General features: G+C 37.0%; 1 protein-coding gene across 13 annotated transcripts in view; it reads right to left on the reverse strand.

Annotated features, from left to right (window-relative positions):
- PTPRK (protein tyrosine phosphatase receptor type K) overlaps positions 1-20,553 on the reverse strand; it is a 564,747-nt gene that overhangs the window by 326,150 nt on the left and 218,044 nt on the right. For all 13 annotated transcript variants that reach the window (XM_055135020.1, XM_055135009.1, XM_055135012.1 and 10 more), the window contains exon 3: positions 14,412-14,683. In XM_055135020.1, coding sequence (XP_054990995.1) covers positions 14,412-14,683 — 272 coding nt within the window. The remainder of the gene's footprint in view (positions 1-14,411; positions 14,684-20,553) is intronic.

Here is a 20,553-nt window from a genome sequence, read left to right on the forward strand (position 1 = left end):
TGGAACCACTGGTTCATAAAGCAAATAAAGGATTAAAAGCACCCAGGTGTAGGAGATTAAGGGCTTAACAGGCAGATGGAGAAGAAGAGCATCATCTGGACATTCTTCATCATCTATAATAAGGGAAAGTTCCCCAGTGATCGCAGCAGAAAGAATAAGCTTAAATGAACAAAATTCAGCAGTTCTGTTGACAAAGGCAGAATCCTTGAATAGGTCTTTTAAAAATGCATGCTTGTCTGCCAAAACCTGATTACCTTTCACAACAAATAAATCTCTATCTTGCAGAAAGAGAACTAAGTAACAAAAATATGCTTTGCCCCCTACAGGTAATCATCCAAAAGTGTCAAACACGGGAACCTTACAAGTCTGGTTCTAACAGATGGGACCGAGATAATAGCAGCATGGAGATGGTCAGCAAATGCTGAGGTTAGGGTGTCCCTTTGATCTGCTCAGCTCAATCTTCAAAGGGTGACTTTTAGAAATCATCAACGTCATTGAATTACTCAGCTGATTATTCTTCAGAGTGATCTAACAGTAATTAAAAAAGCAAACTTTTAAAAATCTCATCACCGGATTTGGAGACTTCGTATACCTGGATCCAACCTATGTATTCAAAGTAATGTCATTCTTCCTCATTTCAAAACCAAACAAGTGGCTGGCCCATAACACCACCGGGTCATTTCATTCTCTTTTCTGATCAGCATGGTGCTTTCAGTAACTTGTAATCTGGAAGTCTAAATCCTGCCTTTAAATTTATAGAAATCACTGTTTTTTTTTTTTTTTAAATCTGACCAGTGACTCCCTCCCTAAGAACTCCTTTAACCAGTAGTATTTTCTTCATTCCTTTAGGCATTTAATTAAATAATAAAAGAAAACAATCCAATGGCTGTTTTACCTCCTTCCCAAAATGTTTTACTGTACTATTTCCAAACATGCAAAATTAGAGGTGACTGTATAACAAAACTCCATTCAGCCACCACTGACCATAAAAACTTATCCACAGTGACTTTAACATTTCCGCAATGACTTTACATTTCCAAAACAAATGTATGACACTATTGCCATACTTGTTTGTTTTTCATCTGAGCCTGAATTAGTGCTAACATGTGAAAATAAATATAAATCTACCCCACCAAAGTTCTGGGCTGTTCCTTAAGCTTTTAGCTTAATTTACCTAATTGATTCTTGGACAAGCAATACATAAAATTTCTAGAGAAATATTAATAAATAAAAACAATTAAAATTTCCTGAACATATGGAAGTGAAGTATTATTACCTCACTTTCATGTTATCACTATGTATATGTATATATATATATATATATATATATAGTGTCACTTGTCGTCCCATTGATCTTCAATTTGCTAAAGCGGGCGCCAGTAACATCTCCATTTGTCCCTGTCACGTGCAGCCCAATGATACCTATTCGTTCCAGGAACAGGAAGAGCCTCAAATCATTCATTCAGGGTTTTGATGAACAAGTTCAAAAGTAGTGAGTGGTCGAAAGGTCAACCTAAAGTCAACGTGCAACAGCAAACTATAATATATATTACTGGCAATTTTCTTTTGAGACCAAGCCTGGAAAATCATTATCAAAAAAGTGTGAAATAGGAAATAGAATTATCTTCAGGGAGTTGACTCAGATCTAGTTAGGAACATGATCTGAAGCAAGTCACATTCTTGCTCTGACATTCTCCATACTTACCCTAAATAAGAACAGCAGTACTTTTCCTTTGAAATTTACAGTGATAGTGAAGAGGGAATTTTTTCTCTTATTTTTCCAAACTGCTTTTTAAAATGCAAAGCAAATCTTTAATTGCTGTGTAATTCTCATGGAGCAAACTATCTCTATAATAAAGCATTTAGTACACTTCAGTATACGAGATAGTAAACTATCAGGATATTGCATTAAGCATCTAATAACCCATGCAAACATGAATATATGAGGAGAAATAAGGTGACTTCCACAGGTTTCCAGGCCGAAGTGAACATGAAATCGGATCTTAAAATGTAAAAAGAACTTGGGCTAAAGGGGGTAATGGGACAACATAAGTAGAAGATAGATACATTATTTTGTAGAAGTGTTCTCTCTCTCTCTCTCTCTCTCTCTCTCTCTCTCACTTTGTGTGTGTATGTCTCTCATTTTCACACACACACATACACACACATACATACATACACACATGACACACAATATGTTCAAACTGGTCAAATCAGAGCAATTTTTTTTTGTCTGACTAAAGTTTTAGGAAGAGACTGGAGCAGCTGACTGTGACTATAATATGAAGGCCCGCAAATGAAAGGTCTTTTTTTTTTAATTTAAAGTAAATCTTGGCAAATTTTCAGAACTCATCATTAGCAAGTTAGTATCCCAAGAAAAAAATAACTAATTTATAATAGAATTTAAAACCAGAGAAACATTATAGAAACCACTGTCATTTTCAACACTGGACACATTCCAAGCTGACAACTGACAGTAAACAGTAAAAAGAATAAGGAATATAAACTTGAACTATATATATATAGAGAGAGAGAGAGAAAGAGAGATAAGGTCATGAGTGAGTAAATAAAAAATCTTGATTTAAAAAAAAAAACACAATATTTCAAAAGGCTTCAGAAAGTTTCTCTATATTAGAGTTCCAAATAACTAGAACCTGCCTTTCTCAGTTTTTATTTGTTTGAGGAACAGGAGTGAGCCACACTGGATAGTGCCAAGGGGCTATTCCTGGTTATGTGCACAGGGATGACATCTAGCAATGCCTAGGCGACCATAGATGGTGTCAGGGATTTCAACAGCGGTGGGTAGCATGCAAGGCAATTGCCTTGCCTTTTTTTTTTTCCTGTTAATTTTCAGTCTTTTTATTAACTATATTTTTATATACTTTACCCAACTCAAAGACATAGGCATGACCTCAAATTTCTGAATAAAATGGTAAATCAACCTGAGTAGTGATTTTTGGCTAAATGCTTAACAACATTTATTCTTAAATATAAATATGAAAATTTTTAAAGGCTTTATTTTTGGGGGGAATCAAAGTTCAAAGAAAAATTGAGGGGGGAGTAGAGAGATTTCCCACATACTCCCATTGCCCTAATAATCATTGCTTCTCCATTATAACCATTCCCCACCAGAGTGGTTCATTTTTTTCTTCTTCTTTTTTTTTAAATTGAATCATCGTGAGATACAGTTACAAAGCTTTCACATTTGAGTTTCAGTCATACAATGATCGAGCACCCTGAGGGAGAAGGCAGCTGGAATAGAGAAGGGATCACTAAGTCAATGATGGATAGAGGGATCACTCGGGATGGGAGATGTGTGCTGAAAGTAGATAAAGGACCAAACGTGATGGCCTCTCAGTATCTATATTTCAAACCATAATGCCCATAAGTAGAGAGGGGAGTATGGGGGAAATTGTCTGTCATAGAGCAGAAGGAGGGCTGGGATGGAGGGGGAGAATACTGGGGACATTGGTGGTGGAAAATGTGCCTTGCCTTTCTACGCTCTCTTCAGACCCCATTTCTCTTTTAAAACTTCCCTTCTGACTATCCTACCGTTCCCTTATCAAGGCCAATCTTCTCTAAGACAAGGGCCCTGAATCAGCTGTTTTATCTAGTGCATTTCCCTGAACCTTATTTGCCATTCCAATTTCCAGGTAAAGGTTGCCTCCTCAAACATCTCATCCTATGTTGTTTGTAACACCCTCTCATTATTCTTTGTTTATTTTATGTATTTAGCATGCAAAACATGCTTGCTCTCACTGTTTTGTTTTCCCTCACAGAAAATATTCTCCCAGAGTAGAATTCCGGGGAAAGCAAGAAACTGTAGACAGTGTGTGGCATCGATGAAGTGGCTTAATAAATACTTGTCAAAAGGATAACTAAATGAGTCGTTCGAAGCAGAACTTCAGAGAGAAAAATCAATGATGCCATTTTCCTCAGAGTTACTCTGGGTCCGGTGTCTTCTACTGGCCTACATATTCCATCTCCCTTAAAAGGCTGAGAGAAACCTGAATCACTACAATTTGTATCTTTTTTTACTTTTCAAGATTTAGTAGATATCTTTTATTCATAAATAATAGCTTTAAGTAGAGTACTCTGCGGGTGTCATTATTTACTTCAAAGTTCCTAGACATTTGTGAAGTGAGCTGAATAGCTCTGATCCAATTTTGCAACAACTGAAATCTAAAGAGGTTCCATAAAAAGTTGACTCAGTGAGTGAGAAAGCACTGCCAACAAACAGGCCTGGGACTGAACACAGGCCAAATAACATCTACTTTAATCCTGGACTCAGAATGGGAAAATGACCAGTGTTTAACCCTCTACCAAGACACTTTCTACTTCTAATTCTCAAATACCATGCAACAATACAGTATGCAATATGCTTCAAATAATATATGTGAACAGTTATTAAAGAGCTATTTTGGCTTGAGAGATAATACAACAGGCGAGGCACTTGCTTTGCATATAGTCAGCTGGGGCTCAACCCCTAACATCTTATATGGTGTCCAAACCCTGCCTAGAAGGATCCTGAGTGCAGAGCCACGTGTAAAGCCTGAGTACCACCAGATGTGGCCCCCAAAACCAAAAAATATGTAGATAAATAGGTATTCAGTTGCTTGCTCCTTTACTTAGGATTGATCCTCATTGGTGAAAATAAAAAAAAATAAATAAATAAGCAAAATAAGGATAAAAACAAAATCAGGAAAACAAAACAATATAAAACCATATAAATATTATAATGATGTAAATGTTATAATGGTACAGTACTTATACCATTATAAGTATTCATGAAGTTAGACTACATTACAGAAGCTCAAAACCAACTATCCATATAAGAATTATTAACCACAAATACTGATGTCTCTTCTCAGGTATTAAATTTGTGCTGTTGTTGCAAACACCACGATTTAACGTTTAAACAAAACTTTGATCTCTTGGGTCCAGAGTGACAGCGCATCAGGCAGGCTGCTAGCCTTGCACATATCTGACCCAGGTTCTATCCCCAGCATCCCATATGGTCCACAGAGCCCTGCCAGGAATGAACCCTGAGTGCAGAGCCAGGAGTAAGCTCTGAGTACCACCAGGTGTAGTCCAAAAACAAACAAAGCTTTGATATTAATGTGCTATAATCATTCCTTTCTTTATTACTTTACTGAAGTAACGCTACATATAAATTTATGAGGATAGACCTTACCTTTAAATACAAAATGACAACTGATTGATTGTACCTGGAACACTGAAAGATTCTTTGAAAGCTTATTCAGAATTGAGCTGAAGAGATAGTACACTGGGAAAGGCACTTGCCTTGCATACTGCCAGCCTGGGTTCAGTCCCCAGCACCACGCGTGGGGTCCCAGAGCCCCAGCATGATGAGTGCAAAGTCGGAACTCCAGAGCACCAGTCCGATGTGGCACAGAAAGAAAAACAAAACAAAACAAACAACAACAAAAAAACACATTCAAATAATCTCATGAACCTAATTCCTACCAGGGAAATCCAGTGGTTTGTACAATGGTTATTTCTATATGTAAATGCAAAAATAACATGCAGCACTGTTTTATCTTTAGAAAATCAAGACAGAAATTAGTCCTGTACTAAGTTCCTCCCTACACGGGGAGTTCCTTTTCCTTTCTCTTCAACTTTCTAATAAAGTTTTATAATTTCTAAAAAAATAGAGAGAAAAAGAAAATCAACACAGCTAAAATTAATCACAAACTGTCTAATAAATTATATAAGATGTGTTACAAAGTTCAATGTAGGCTTCTCTTTAAATTCCAATATATTTTAATAACTACAAAATGATTAGCTTCTCATATTGAATGCAATAGAAAAAGACTATAGTATGTCTGACCTTTTTTGCTATAGTTTTCTACAATCTCTCTTTGAACAACTCACATTAAAATAAAACATGTCTTTATTTTTTCATCAAGTTCTAAATATTGAAACTGAAATCCCCATAATACAAAAGTAAAATTTTACAAGCCAAAGCAACAGTATAGTGGGCAGGGTGTTTGCATACCCAGGTTCAATCCCCTGCATCCTGTATGGCCCCTTGATGACCACCAGGAGTAATTCCTGAGTGCAGAGTCAATAATGACCCCAAAGTATTGCCGGTGTGATGCAAAAAGAAAAAAAAAAAAAAAAGGTATATTTTTAGATAAAAATATAATGTTCCTCATGCCCCCTCCCCACACACACACATACACTTGTCATAACTATAATGAGGCTATCCAATTATGGCTAATTCTAGATACTAATTCTGGATAGATACTAATTCTAGATGCTAATTCTGATATGGTTATAATCGAACATTTCATAAACAGATTAAACTACCAAAGAGGTAAAACAGAGGGGTAGAGGTAGCACAAGAGGTAGGTTCTTGCCAAACATACGGTAATCCCAGATCAATGCAAGTAGTCCCATGTCCACTGCCAGACGCGAACCCTGAGCAAAAAGCTAGGTTCCTAAGAACGACTGGGTCTGGCCCAAGAGTCCTCATCCTCTAAATAAATAAACAGAAGTAAAGATTTGTTTGACCACTTAATACCCAGTACTTTAGCTCATGTATAAAATTAATAAATAGTATCGATCACATATTAAAACAAATTAAAGAGGGTGTAAATGTATTTATACGCCCCAGGGTCTGAGTAGATAAGCAGTACCTTCTCATCCCTTCCTTTTTTCCCTACTCTTGTCCTACTGCCGTATTTACATGTTCAAGCTTATAACCTTCTCTTTTCTCCACAACTGGGATGAAAATATGATTTTTAAAATTCATAGATACCTTCCATAGGTCTCAAATTAACAAACATGCAAGAATGAACACATAAAAACTAAAGAGTTACATAAAAACTAAAGACATGAAATGTCCTAAGAGGATGTTTGCGGTTGCATATTAAAGTATTCACCAAAAAGGTTTTTTTTTCCTTCTTATTTGACTGCTATTATTATTATTTCGCAAGACACACAGACCTGGCTCCTTCCTTTCTTCCAGGTGTTATCCATAGTTAGCTATTTCCTTCCCTTATAGCTAGCTGATGACTGATGGAGCTCCAAGCACCCTACTTTCACCCAGCACACCTAGCTTCTTTTCAATAGGAAGGACATTCCCTAAACGTCCCCCAGACAAACTTGCCTTCAAAGTTCACTGGCTAGAATTGGGCGGCCTTGACCAATCCTACCTAATCTGGGAGGTGGAAAAACTTAACAAACTTGGAAGAGAGTGTTATCAATGTTATTTTTTTAAGTAAGAGTGATCACTGAATAATTAACCATATCTGCAACATTATCATGTAAGATAATGAGTCAGAGTGACTGGATCTGGATGTGAACCCTTAGTAGTTCATTAAAATTCAATGACTTAAAGGTTGAGCCCTAATGACATACTAGGCCAAGTGCCCTTCTAAGAAGAAATAGAAACACCAGAGCTAGAAGCTCTTCTCACCTCTCTCTCTCTCTCTCTCTCTCTCTCTCTCTCTCTCTCTCTCTCTCTCTCTCTCTCTCTCTCTCTCTCTCTCTCTCTCTCTCTGTTTTTTGGGTCACACCCGGCAATGCACAAAGGTTACTCCTGGATCTGCACTCAGGAATTACTCCCGGCATTGCTCAGGGGACCATATGGGATGCAGGAGACCATATGGGATGCTGGGAATCGAACCCAGGTTGACCTCGTGCAAGGCAAATGCCCTACCCACTGTGCAATCGCTCCAGCCCCTCATCTCAGCTCTTGAGGCCAAGGTGAGCTGTGGCTGCCTGAAACCCCAGTCCAGAGCAGCTTCCAAACATAACAGATTAGCAGCACCTTGCTCTCTGGACTTCCCAGCCTGTGAGAAGTAAATTTCTGCATTTACTCCAAAACATCTTAAAATTTTCCCACTCAAAAATCCTTTCTATCTAGGAAATTTTTCATAACCCCATTATGTAGAAATATAAAATGGAAATGCAAATCGAATAGTTGCTAATAATAAAACATAAAGAAATTTATTTTAACAGGACTTATTTGAAGGCACACTTAAAAGGCCCAGTGGTCCAAGAGGTTAAGGCACATGTCTTGCATGCAACTGACCCTGGTTTGACCCCTAGCAACACAAGGTAAACAATCTAGGTGCAGTGTTGAAAGCCCCCAAGCTCCCTGGTGGCCCAGGTAAGCCCCCAGCAGAGCAGGACCTCAGCAGCACTGCATTCTTGGGTCTCTGCACTCAGCTGACTGTTTGCTCTCCAGGCCCAGTCATCCTGAGCATCCCTTGGGAGGCCCCCATCAAAAGTCAAGTGACAGTTTAAAAAGCAAGGGCCTGACCTACCCTTTGCTTAAAATTTTATTACAGCAGCCTTAGCAGATTAATAAGTACAGGAAAGAAAAATCCTTCTAGATACTTTCCTAGGTGCTATTCTATAAGATTTAATGATGAGCTCTATTAACTGGAAGACTCGCAACAACTATGAAAAAAAGAGTGATATTTTCTTTCTCTCTGCATGAATAGTTTGTCGGCGGGCTCTGACTTCCGCCCCAACCCCAAGTATTAATCTTTTGGAGACTCTTAAGTAAACAGTCACTCAGTTTGAATCTCAATTGTTTCAGATCTAAACCCAGTGGTATTCCTGGAGTGTAACAGTCATTCAATTGCCAACATATTAGTGTAAGACAAGACATGTTGTAAGCATAAACCCCTATAAAGCAGACAAAACAATAAAATCCATCTGTCCAGTACTTACTTTTCAGGAAAAAAAGAAAACAGTAATAGGCAAACCATTACCAAAGAAAATGTATTACAAAGGTTTGTTACTCAGTGAACTAAGCATTTTTTTGGGTCTTGTTTTTTGTTTTAAAAGGGGGACAACATTCTGCTATATTATCACTTTGCAATTTCTAGCCAAACCCCTGTAGTTTTCATCACGCATCATTTTTGTGATTAATGACGTGAGCCTAGTTAATGGAAAACACTAGATTAAGTTTCCACTAATAGTTTTGGAAGTTATGTCTGTCTGCCTCATTTGGTAACAACATCACTGTTCAGTAAGAAAGTAATGGATTTAATCCCAAAGCACAACTTCATTTTACACATACAAGACAGGTCAGATTTCTGGAGTGGAGAAAATTATACTTCTTAAGGTGTGCTGATCGCCAGTTGAAACTTAGAATTTAACAATAAAATAACACTGTTTGGGTGTTGTTGTTTTGTTTTTTTAACTTCCATTTTGCAATCAACTGAAGAATCTACAGCAGTTATTAGAAGCCTATGAAAATAGGGTGAATTAGTGACTGTAACCATAGCAAATGAAGCAAATATATTTTTCATAATTAGTACTCTCAGCTTGAAAGGCCTTATTTGTGAAGACACCAGAGAACAGTTCCATACAAATGCTTATTTCATAAACAAAATCTAACATGTTCTGCTTAACTAAAGCAAATGTTAGTTCCAAATCACTGTGATTTTAGGAAAACAATGAAGTAGAATCAAAAGACATTGATATAAGAATAAAGAATCAAGAGACAAGAATTCTAGTACCACTTGTGTTTCAAATTACTTGAAACAAAACCTATGTCCTGCTTTTGTTCCCCTTCCCCCAACACACTCACACACACACACTCACACACACACACACACACACACACACACACACACACACATACACACACTTGTCTCTAACAATTACTACCTTGTTTCAAATTTGAGATTTGGACATTTCACATTTTCCACTTGATCTAAGCTGGTTAAGGGAGGACCCGATCTAACTGTGAGCAAGCATATGTGCGTATACACATACGTGTATACACACACACACACATACATATATATATGCATTTTTATCTCCTACAGTGTCAAACGAGGCTACAAGCCTCAGAACAAGGGTTTTTTGTCCATATGGTAACAGCTAACAACAAGCTGTCATATAAGTAAAGATTTTAGTAGACAAAAAGAAAAAAGAAAAATATTGACAAAGAGGAAAAGTGATGAATTGGTTGACAGAGGATTTCTAGATCAGTGAAAATGGTTTTTAGATAAAATGATGAATCGATGTCATTATATACTTATCTAAATACCTTTACATGCACAACATCACAAAAACCCAAAACTGACTACTGAGTGATTGTGGTGAGTTAATGTATGTTTGTCTGTTTTAACAAACTTGGAAGTACAAATGCATGGAAGTTGACATTTGTAGAGGTTTGCTGTGTGTTCTGCATCTCTGTACTTTCTCCTAACCTAAAACTGCTCTAAAATATTTAAGTCTTAACAAAAAAATAGCAGACCTTTAAGACAAAAGAAAATGTTGAATATATACTAACTTTAGTAGAGTTTGCAAAATTTTTACTTACACATCACAGTGTTCACCTAAGTTTATGGAAAACACATACTACATGTCAGACTCTTTCATAAAGTCCCTTAATATGAAAACAATCCAATAATGGTATAAGTGCTGTGATATGCCTCATTTGTGAAATGAGGGAGGAAATTACAGCTAAAGAAATTAAGGATATGGCAAAAGTTGCAGTTTCTAAGCAGAAGTGAGATGACCATAAAGGGTTGATCTCAAAGACTTCAAGTTTTGTACTCATCTGCCCAGTAACCAAATTATTAGAAGGAACATTTTTGCCCACCCCTCCCCATACTTTCCAATTACGTACATATTTTATTTTCTTCCTTATTCAAATAAGAGTTTAAAATGTTCCGGCATCCCATATTTTTTTCAACAAACAAGAAAATTTAATTTTGGAGTGTCTCATTTTAAAATAGCAAACAAGATAAGCAACTGACCTACCACATCAAACTTTCAACAAGACAAAGTCCCTGGGAAGGGCAAATAACACCAAAGTTGTAATATTGTAAAATCTTGCAAGAATTTCAGGTTCTTACTTCAACAGAAAGATGGGAAAAGAGCTTAAAGGACAATTCTACATATCACTCAGGAGTGTGTGTTACACAGAAAGTACTGTTATCATCATCACTGTGTGACTGTTACACTGAAAGCACACAAAAACAAATATAAGGAGCCATTCTCTGGGGTACTTTGCGTACAAGACTGTTCTGGTTGCCAAAGTTGGGTTAAGAAGTAAGTGGGCTAAGAGAACTGGCCATATATGAAACAGTTCAAGCAAAGAAGATAATTTCCACTAGAAATATAACAGAAAAGGGAACCAAAAAAAATTACTGTATTCTGAAAAGGGTTAAAAGAAATAAGTTTTGGAGAATGTAAATCTCCTGGTGATGGAGAGCCAAAGAGAGTCATTTTGATGCATATTGTATTACTACTACCAAGAATCTGGGGTGGGGGGGGGTGGGGAAGAATAAGTATTGTTTCTTTTCTTTCCTTGGGAGGGGATCCACAGCCAGATGTGGATCAGAGCTAACTCCTGGCTCTGTTCTCAGGGATCACTCCTTGGTAGCACTTGGGGACCATATGGGATCAAACAGGAAGATGATATGGAAAAGCCAGGACAGCAATTATGAAAACAAGCACCTTCTCAGGTGTATTATCTCTCTGTCACACAGTGTTTTTTTCAAGAACGAAAATGAGAGTGTGCAGAGACAGCACAGTGGATAGGGTCCTGGCCTTGGAGATGGTTCAGTTCCATTCCCCATCATCTAATATGATCCCCCAAGCCCGCCGTAAGTGTTTCCTGTACCCAGAGTCAGCAGTAACAATGCCTAAGCATCGCCATATGTAGCCCAAAATACCTAAATCAATCAATCAATCAATCAATCAGTCAATAAGTGAACGACAAATGCACTTTCAAGCACAATGCACTACAATACCTATATTTTAATTATTTAAATATCATCAAGTCTCTGCAATGGGTGGCAACTGAAACACTTTAATCCTATTTCCTAATAACAAAAATATCACATAAAAGATATTTATTGCTGTATTGGTTATTCAATAATGGATGGAGGTACAACTACTTATCTATAAAACAGAATCAATAAAAACATCAGTCAACGAATTTATTTACCACTGACAAAATGAATAGAAAACAGTCTATGCTGTTATCTGCTGACATTAATTGTTAAGTTTTGCAGAATAAGGAAAAAGATGTAGAGGCAAAGGAATGATCTACGATTCAAATTGTAATCTGCAACGAAGCACCATTTATCCATAGATTACAAGCATTTAGTCATAATTTTCCCTGACAAGAAATTTCCAAAAAAAGCTCACTGGTCAGATAAAACTTGCATAGGCACTTTTTGCCTAAAAAGATAGTAAATACATACATTTAACCCAAGAAGTTTTATCATACAAAATGGGACTGAACAAAGGGAGTATTAATAGAGCCCTAGATACTGTAACTTGGTGTTAAGATTAGTGTCACAGGGCACGCAAAAAGCTCAAAGAGCTATTTACACAGGGGGTGCAAATTCACTTATTGACACCAAATGGCCTCTAAAGAACAAGGAGCAACATCCAAGCATGGAGCCAGGAGAAGCCAGAGTACCTCCCCCCAGGATGCGGCCACCAAACTTCACATTACAGAAATCTAGGCCATAAGTAATGGCATTATAATAGCAATAATTAAAACTAGATTTGATTTTTAGAGTCTGCAAAAGCCTCTCTTTAAGTGGGACAATTACTTAACTTCAATGGAGTTTGAGAAGTCAAGGCCTGTTAATACTGTCAATGAAAATGTTCTAATTTTACTCCTAATATTGCGGTTATTTAATAATGTTTTGTTAAAATCAATTATATACTGAGATATAGACAAGAGCCCGGCCCACTGCACTATGGCTGTGATCCAGTTTTTGGCTCTATTCTTGCAGTTTTCCTGAAGTTTGAAATTATCGTGAAATTAGTATTAACTTCAGCAATTCAAAAATAATACTGTGTAAAGATAGATTGCCAAAAATTAGCAAAAGTAACAGAGACACTACTCCTTAATTTAAAAGGAATAAAACTATGAGCATAAATATATTTTCGGATGGATTTAACAAAACCTACTTCAATGTTTTGTTTCATTTTTTCAAAGGTAAAACCAACAATTTGGTCCTATAATTAGCTACCTGCACTGATAGTAATTTAAAAGGGGGAATGCAAGCAACCTTACTCTGTAACCCATAGTTTTAACCATTTTGCTAGTTTTGTTATTTGAACTTTAAAGAGTCTAGATGTACTGAGAGTTTTATTCCACAGGATCAGTCATTTCAGTGTTATTCTGGCTGAAATAACAGATTCCTGTGAAGTCAGGATAATGACATTGCCATATAAAGATGACCCTGCAAAGACAGCATCAACCCACTGCTGTTAGAGATGAGCCCACTCATTTTGCTTCTGGCACGTAAGTGTCAGTTTCACACATTTTCCCTACCCACCTCCCATACACGTAGCCCTCACTAAGCTGATGGCCATGAATGGGGCACATCTTGGCTCTACCACGTTGAAGAGAAACATTTTCTGTTCCAGAAGAACGAAAACAAGTAATATCCAATATAAATCCACTGAAATCTCAGTGGACACACATATCCTGAATGAAAAACCCTAATTGTGAAACCATACTGATGAAATAAGAGGCGTTTAATAACAGAAAAATCAGGCCGAGACACAGCAATTAAAACAATGCACTGCTATCTCCTCTAGGAAGAAAGGTATCTCTAATTTGAATAGTCCCTTTTATAAAAACAGAAATAAATCTTTCATTGGACTAGAATTTTCTCACTGACCATAAAAAGATAATTTTACATAAATGCATTTCAATTAGGCTCTGTAATAAGCTATAAAGTCAATTCTTTTAGAACTTTAAATATCAAGAAGTAGCATAATCGCAAACTTTCACATAAAGAAACTTTGTTTCCAAAAACTAAAAATCATGGTGAGAATTACTGAAATTCTCTGCTACAGGAATGTTTTTGGTAAAACATATAAACCCAGTCACATAAAGCATACAGCATGTATTAACATTTATTCTTTGTCTGGTTTAATGTATCACAAGTGATACATATCAAAAAGCAAATTCAAAGACATGTAAGCAAATATTTTAGTTTGCATATCTGTATGTTTCTTGTAACTGGAAAAATATAAATTACTACTCAAAAAGTCACTCAGATATTTCAATGAAAGCTTATTTCTGTTTATTTCCAGTATCTTCAAGAAAGCAGTGAACGCTCCAATATGAGTATGTATTAGAGCACTCACCTCAAAATGAGGATTTCTTCTTGAACAGTCTTTTATCTATGTAGGTCAATAAGTATCTCTTTGCCAAAAGCAAATATTATATCTAAAATTACTTTTCTCTGTATCTGGAAAGATTTCTGTACTTTGGATATTTTATGCCAATTGTTCAAATATTTCTTCAGAAAAAGAGTGTGGAAGGGTTAGAAGGAAAACTTCTCATTCCAATGGGCTAGTTTTACTTCAAAGTACTACATCTTAATAGGGAGATCCAAAGACTTCAAAGCATAAAATTGGAAAGAACAGATGATTACCTGATATTCGTTGGGCCAGAAGGTGCTGACTGCTAGTTCAGCCCGAAGCCAATCTCTACCGGTGAATCCGGACACATTCCAAATTGGATTGGCAAGAGGTCCTTTATTCACTCGGACTAGTATGTTCAAAGTGCCAGGACTCAACCCTTTCTGGCTGTATAACAGGTAACTGAAATCAATGCAGTGAGTGTCATTCTCCTTCATTGTTGGTAGTTGAAGTCTTGCTTTTTCTCCAGGGTCGTGATCTGAAGAGTCCACTATCATATAGGAACCTGAAATGACATTAAATACAATGAAGCTAAATAAAGACATGATGAAGATTAAATACACATACAAAGAAATAATGCTACCAATCCATTATAAGTATTATTTTTAACTCATAAAGACTACGATTCCCAGAAAGGAGACCCAGAAAAGTATCAAACAAGTAGGTAAATTGTAGAAAGGCATAATACACATGGATTCGTTTAATTGCACAGCAGTGTGTTATTATTTCTATTTCACAAATGACTGAAAGACAATTTGGAAATTATTCAACATAAAAAAAAAACAGGCTCAAACTTATATCCCACACTAAGAAAGTTCTAGGCTTAGTAAAGGAACTTTTTAATATCAAACACAAACAAAAGTAATAGTTTATGGGGCTTGGCTTATAAAGAATGGTCATCTTCTCCTTTCCATAATACTTTTGCAGAAAAATAGGCTAAAAGTGCACGCACTAAAAGAATTTTCTATCTCACATCTCAAACACCATCACTTATACAATCTCTGTGACCTTTTCTGGTACTGGGATGAATTACAGGTGGAGAAGGGGGTTGCGCGAGCTCAGCAGATGGAGGGGCAGCTCACTGATGCCTTGCCTGACTCTGCTCAGCAATGCCGCGTATCAGCAGTGTATTGTGCATCCAGTATCAGGAATCTACAGGGAAATGCATGCAGTGCAGTGGAAGCCTGTGAACTCTGGCAATGCACCAGCCCTTGTGAATTTCATTTAGGAAATGATACTTGGCAGTTTAACTTGAGGGCTAAGCTTTTCAAAGTATGAGATTTGGGGAGCTGAGATTCAAACAGAGCAGCACAACAACATCACCTAACTGAAACAGAACCACTACACTGCCAGATCAGTAGCATTCATTCCCTCCCAATTTTAGAATTTTACCCAAGCTATTCTCAAGCTGGAAGAAAGCTTTTGTGAAAATCAGTAACCCAAGCCACGACCTTTTTTTTCCCACTGGTTGGTTATCTTCCCTATGGCAATACCAGAGAAGAAGTAGCTTATCCCAAAGCAGTTCAAAACCACGATGCTGACTAGGAAGCAGAACACAAGCAAAGTTGGTTGGGTAGGGCATTTGACTTGCACACAGCTGACTAGGGTTTCAATCCCGGGCAGCCTATGTGGTTCCCCTAAAACTCCGCCAGCAGTGATGCCTGAGCACAGACTCAGGAGTAAGCCCTGAACACACCACAGGGTGTGACCCAGAAACCAGAAAGAAAAGAACATAAAAGAAGAAGGAACACACAATTTGCACCAGGAAAAAAAATTAGGAAGTGTAAAAATAGTTCTTGAACCAACACCAATTAGCTACTGTTATTAGTCTAAGGACACAGGATAGAGTCTGACCATTGTCTCTGTTATTTTAACTACGATGTTGCAAAATGTATACATAAAAAAGCTATAAAATAGCTATTTATTATACTTAAGGTAGAATACAATGTGATTACACTATTTTTTCACTAGGTACAATTTTGGGGGAGATAGGCACCCAACCAGTGATGGGAGTCATTAGGTCTACAATCAGTGGTGCAGGAAGGGTGTGGAGGGCCAGGAATCGAACCCAGGGCCCATTGCATTCCAGACACATGCACCAGCCTTTTGAGCTATCTTCCCAGACCCAAAGATGCAATTTTAATCAAAACTTAGAAAATTAACTTTGCGTTTGTTTTTCCCCCTAAACAATAACTGTTAACTATAATACACTAAACATCCATTCATTTCCAGTATTCAATTAATTCCTCAAAACAGATTAAAATCATAGCAGGAAAAAAAAAGACTACAACTACAATGAAACAAAATCTCTAATCTAATCAATGGTATGGCTCAGCTTTTGTGAGGATTTCTTATAACACTCTCAGAAAGTAGACCAAGTCTATAATAAACTGTCTATAATGATAGCTACTGATACCACATTTGATTCATTTTTTCCCAATTTCCCTTTGCTATTGTAACCTGGAATTCTTTTTTTTCTGATTCTCAAAGATTGCATACAAATAAATAAATAAATATTTGAGTCATGTATAATTTTGGAAAAATTGACATTTTTTAACAGGATATCCTGGATCCCAGCCTCATTTATAGAAACATCCTGTTTCTATTCTGGTTATATTCCCATTTTCAAATCCATGGCCAATTTATCAAGATGTCTCTCATATTCTCTTTAGCAGAGCAGACCAATTATTGTTTTTAACTACAAACTCTCCAGAATTTTTGGATATGCTACTGAATGTCAATGGGCTTCAATTGCTTTTAACTCAGATCTGTTTCTCCACTGCTACAAAATTTTTATCCTATAATATATTGTGAGAATATTTGACATACACAATTTTTATAAGTCTTCTTCAATTACATTTTATTGTAAATTTTAAAATACTGCTTTCCAAATAACTTACAAGCTTTCAAGTACCAATTTTCCATTATAAAGTATTTAAGCATAAAATTAAGTAAGTTTTGTCTCACATTTCAATGATGCAGTATGATATTTACCATTAAAACCATTTAGCAATCTTTAGCTAGCTGCACTTTTGAGCTATAATATTTTTCTTATTAAGAAAATGAGAGCTATCTACATTAATTTCTAAGAAATACTAATCTAATCATTAGAAATATGAAAGTCACCAAGTATAATCAGTCCAGCTATTTCAGCCTCTCAAGGCCATTCAATGTGAATTAACTAATTTTTTTCAAAGTACTTATGTTTGATTTCAATAAAATGTGTCACTAAACGCATTTTTTTAATTGTCTACAACTATTACTACATTTCTAAATGCTATAGAATAAAATGTATGTAGTGCACTGTTCCGGAAAAGAATAAGCAAGCGTTCACAGAAAACTGCCTTCTATATCTTCTCCAAATGACTACACACGGTGGCAATTTACCCAGTGGGTGCCGTGGAAGTAGCTGCCTGTTCGACATGATTCCCTTCCACCACCCCACCACCCCAGTTCAAACTATGCTATTCTTATCAGCTTCTAAAAATTCCTTCCACAGTCTCCCAAAATGACTGGCAACCAATCTTAAGGCAGAAAATTTTACATTCTGCACTCCCTTCCAATTTATATTATAAATTAATTATAAATTAAACATGTTTACTATTTCCTGTTACCAGCTAATCAATTCCTCCTCAAATTTCTAACCAGAAGTTTGGTTCCAGTTAGCTACAATCAGCTGTCTCGGAATTAGTTTTAAAACATTCCTATATTCAATTTTCAATTAATGTACTGGTCTAACTTGGTCTTACAAAGATTTCTTACAGTATCTCCAACCATAGAAATTCTCGTATCTATCACTTTGGGGAATCACAGTACAGCAGAGAAGGTGCCTGCCTTGCACAAGGACAATCCAGGTTTGATCCCTGCTATCCTATATCCCCCAAACCCACTGGGAGTGATCCCAGACCCAGGGCCAGGATTAAGCCCTGAGCATTTCCAGGTACGGCTCCAAAACAAAACACAACAACAACAAAAACTATCACTTTAGACAAAGGATAATGTGTATATGCTAATGATATTATAATGTTTCAGACCATCAATTAACAGAAACCAAAGAACTTTAAAGTAATTTCTATGTCAAGTATAGGCAGATATGAACAGATATGACCATATACCCTGTGGGGATTCCAGATTTAGATACATAATACTAGAACCATGTATAGGTACTTTACGTGTGTGTGTGTGTGTGTGTGTGTGTGTATGTGTGTGTATTCACAAATATAACAAATGTCTTTTTTTTTTTTACTATTCTCCTTTATTTATTTTGTTTTGGGGGTCACAACCAACAGTGCTCAGAGATGACTCTGCGCTGTGAGCTCAGGGATCCCTCCTGGAGGGCTCAGGGAACACTGTGGGATGCCAAAGATTGCCCCGCCCACTATGATAACACTCCAGTGCTAACAAATATGTAACATTAAACGTATGTGACTTTTTCTGTTTGGTTAGTATTTTTGAACTTTTTGGTTCTTTGGGGGGCACACCTGCTGGTAATAAGGAGTTATGTGCTGCAAAGATTAAGCCCAGGCCTCCCAAAGGCAAATCCAGTGCTCCACACTTTGAGTTACCTGTCTGGATCCCAAAATGTAGTACATTTTAAATTTAAATGGTTCCTCATGGAGTTATGTTTAAATCTGAAGGCTGGAGATAGAGTAAATTGGATGGGGTGCCTGCCTTGTATACCGTTGACCCGGATTTGGTCCCCAGCATCCCATATGCCCTGTGCACTGCCCAGAGTAATTCCTCAGTGCACAAAACAAAAATAAATAAATTAATTAATAATAATAATAATAATAAATTAAATCTCCTGAGGATAAAGTTTGAAGTTAAGCCATCTCATTATTATATTGTTTGAAACAGTGCAAATTTAAAGCATTTTAAATGTCCAACGACAGGCAATTTTGTAAGGTCATAGTACATCAGTCTGATAATTAACTCTGCAGTCATTAAGAATAATAGTTTTTAAGCAATTTAATAGGACATACTAATACTAGTGCTACCTTAACATGTTTTAAAATATTGCACATAGGGAAATAACATTAAATAATATTAAATCTGATCTATAAAAATGTATAAAAGAGACCCCCGCCCCAAGTCTCTTGCCCCCGCGCCTGGCTCTCCTCACCGGAGCCCCTCGGAAGCGGAATCTGGGCGGAAGAAGCCCAGTCCCAATCCGAGCAGACTTGGAGGTCTCAGCCCTGGGTCCCACACACCTGGGTTCCTCTGCTGGTACCTTCATGCGAGAGGCTCTTCTGAACAGAGAGTCTCTTGCCCCCACATCTGACTGTCTTCCCCGGGGCCCCTTCGAGGGGGTGAGCCTCAGTTTCCCTCCCCGCTCCAAGCAGCGCTCCCAAGGCCAAAGACTTATGAAACCTAGCCACAGCCATGATCAAGGCCCCTCTCCACATGTTTGGATGGTTAGGAGATAGTACAAAGATTAAACAGCAGTTTTCATTAAAAATTAGCCAAGCAAAAAATTCCACATTAATTATTATATTTCAATACCTAGCTAAATAATGACTTGCAGATTTTATATCAATATAAAATTTACCTTTGAGCTATTGTTCTAGCAATAACTAAATAACAGAAAAATAGGATTAACTGCAAAGAAAACAATGAATGATAAAGAGGTTCCCCCCCATACATCATTCTAAAATTACTACACTACCATTTTCTAGTCTGTCCTTACTCAAAAATCCAGAGACTATGCACTATAACTAAAATAGTGAAACTTCCATTTCTCTGCCTAATATTTACTGTTGTAAATATCCATGATTCTGCCCGAAAAAACTTACCTTAAGCTTTTCTTTCTCTCACTCCCCACAAATAGTTTTCATTTTCCCCAGGAACCATTTCCATTGTTTTCTCCCAATTAGACTGGTATTTTTATAAGCAAGGTTCTCCACATCTTGGCCTCATGCGATTCTTACCCACCCTTCTTCCTCAGCTCCAGCTCACACTGAGTTTTCCCATCCTGACACCCTTTGATACAGTGATACCACATTTCATGTACACATTTTACATAGGAACAGTTTCTCTTTCCCACCAGAGTAATAATATTCTCTAAAAATGAACATGGTTCATTCAAAGCCCACCTGAGGGAACTCATATAGTAAATGAGACAGGGAAAGTATAATGCAAAAAAATATATTAATGATGATAAGAGTAGAAAGAATAAGATGCATAAACAGACACAGCAGAAACACAAGAGCAAAGATGAAAATGTGAAAAGTGGAGAGATGTGGCAAAAGAACCAGCTCTCAAGGCTGGAAATCTGGTACAAGGGTTATGGAGCTACACAGCACAGAGCTGACCAACTCAATCCCAGCGCTGCACATGGTCCTCTAAGCAGAGCTGGCAATAAAACCTGGGCACTGC

The sequence above is a fragment of the Sorex araneus genome, chromosome 4 (genome assembly GCF_027595985.1).
Source record: "Sorex araneus isolate mSorAra2 chromosome 4, mSorAra2.pri, whole genome shotgun sequence".
Taxonomy (NCBI): Eukaryota; Metazoa; Chordata; class Mammalia; order Eulipotyphla; family Soricidae; genus Sorex; species Sorex araneus.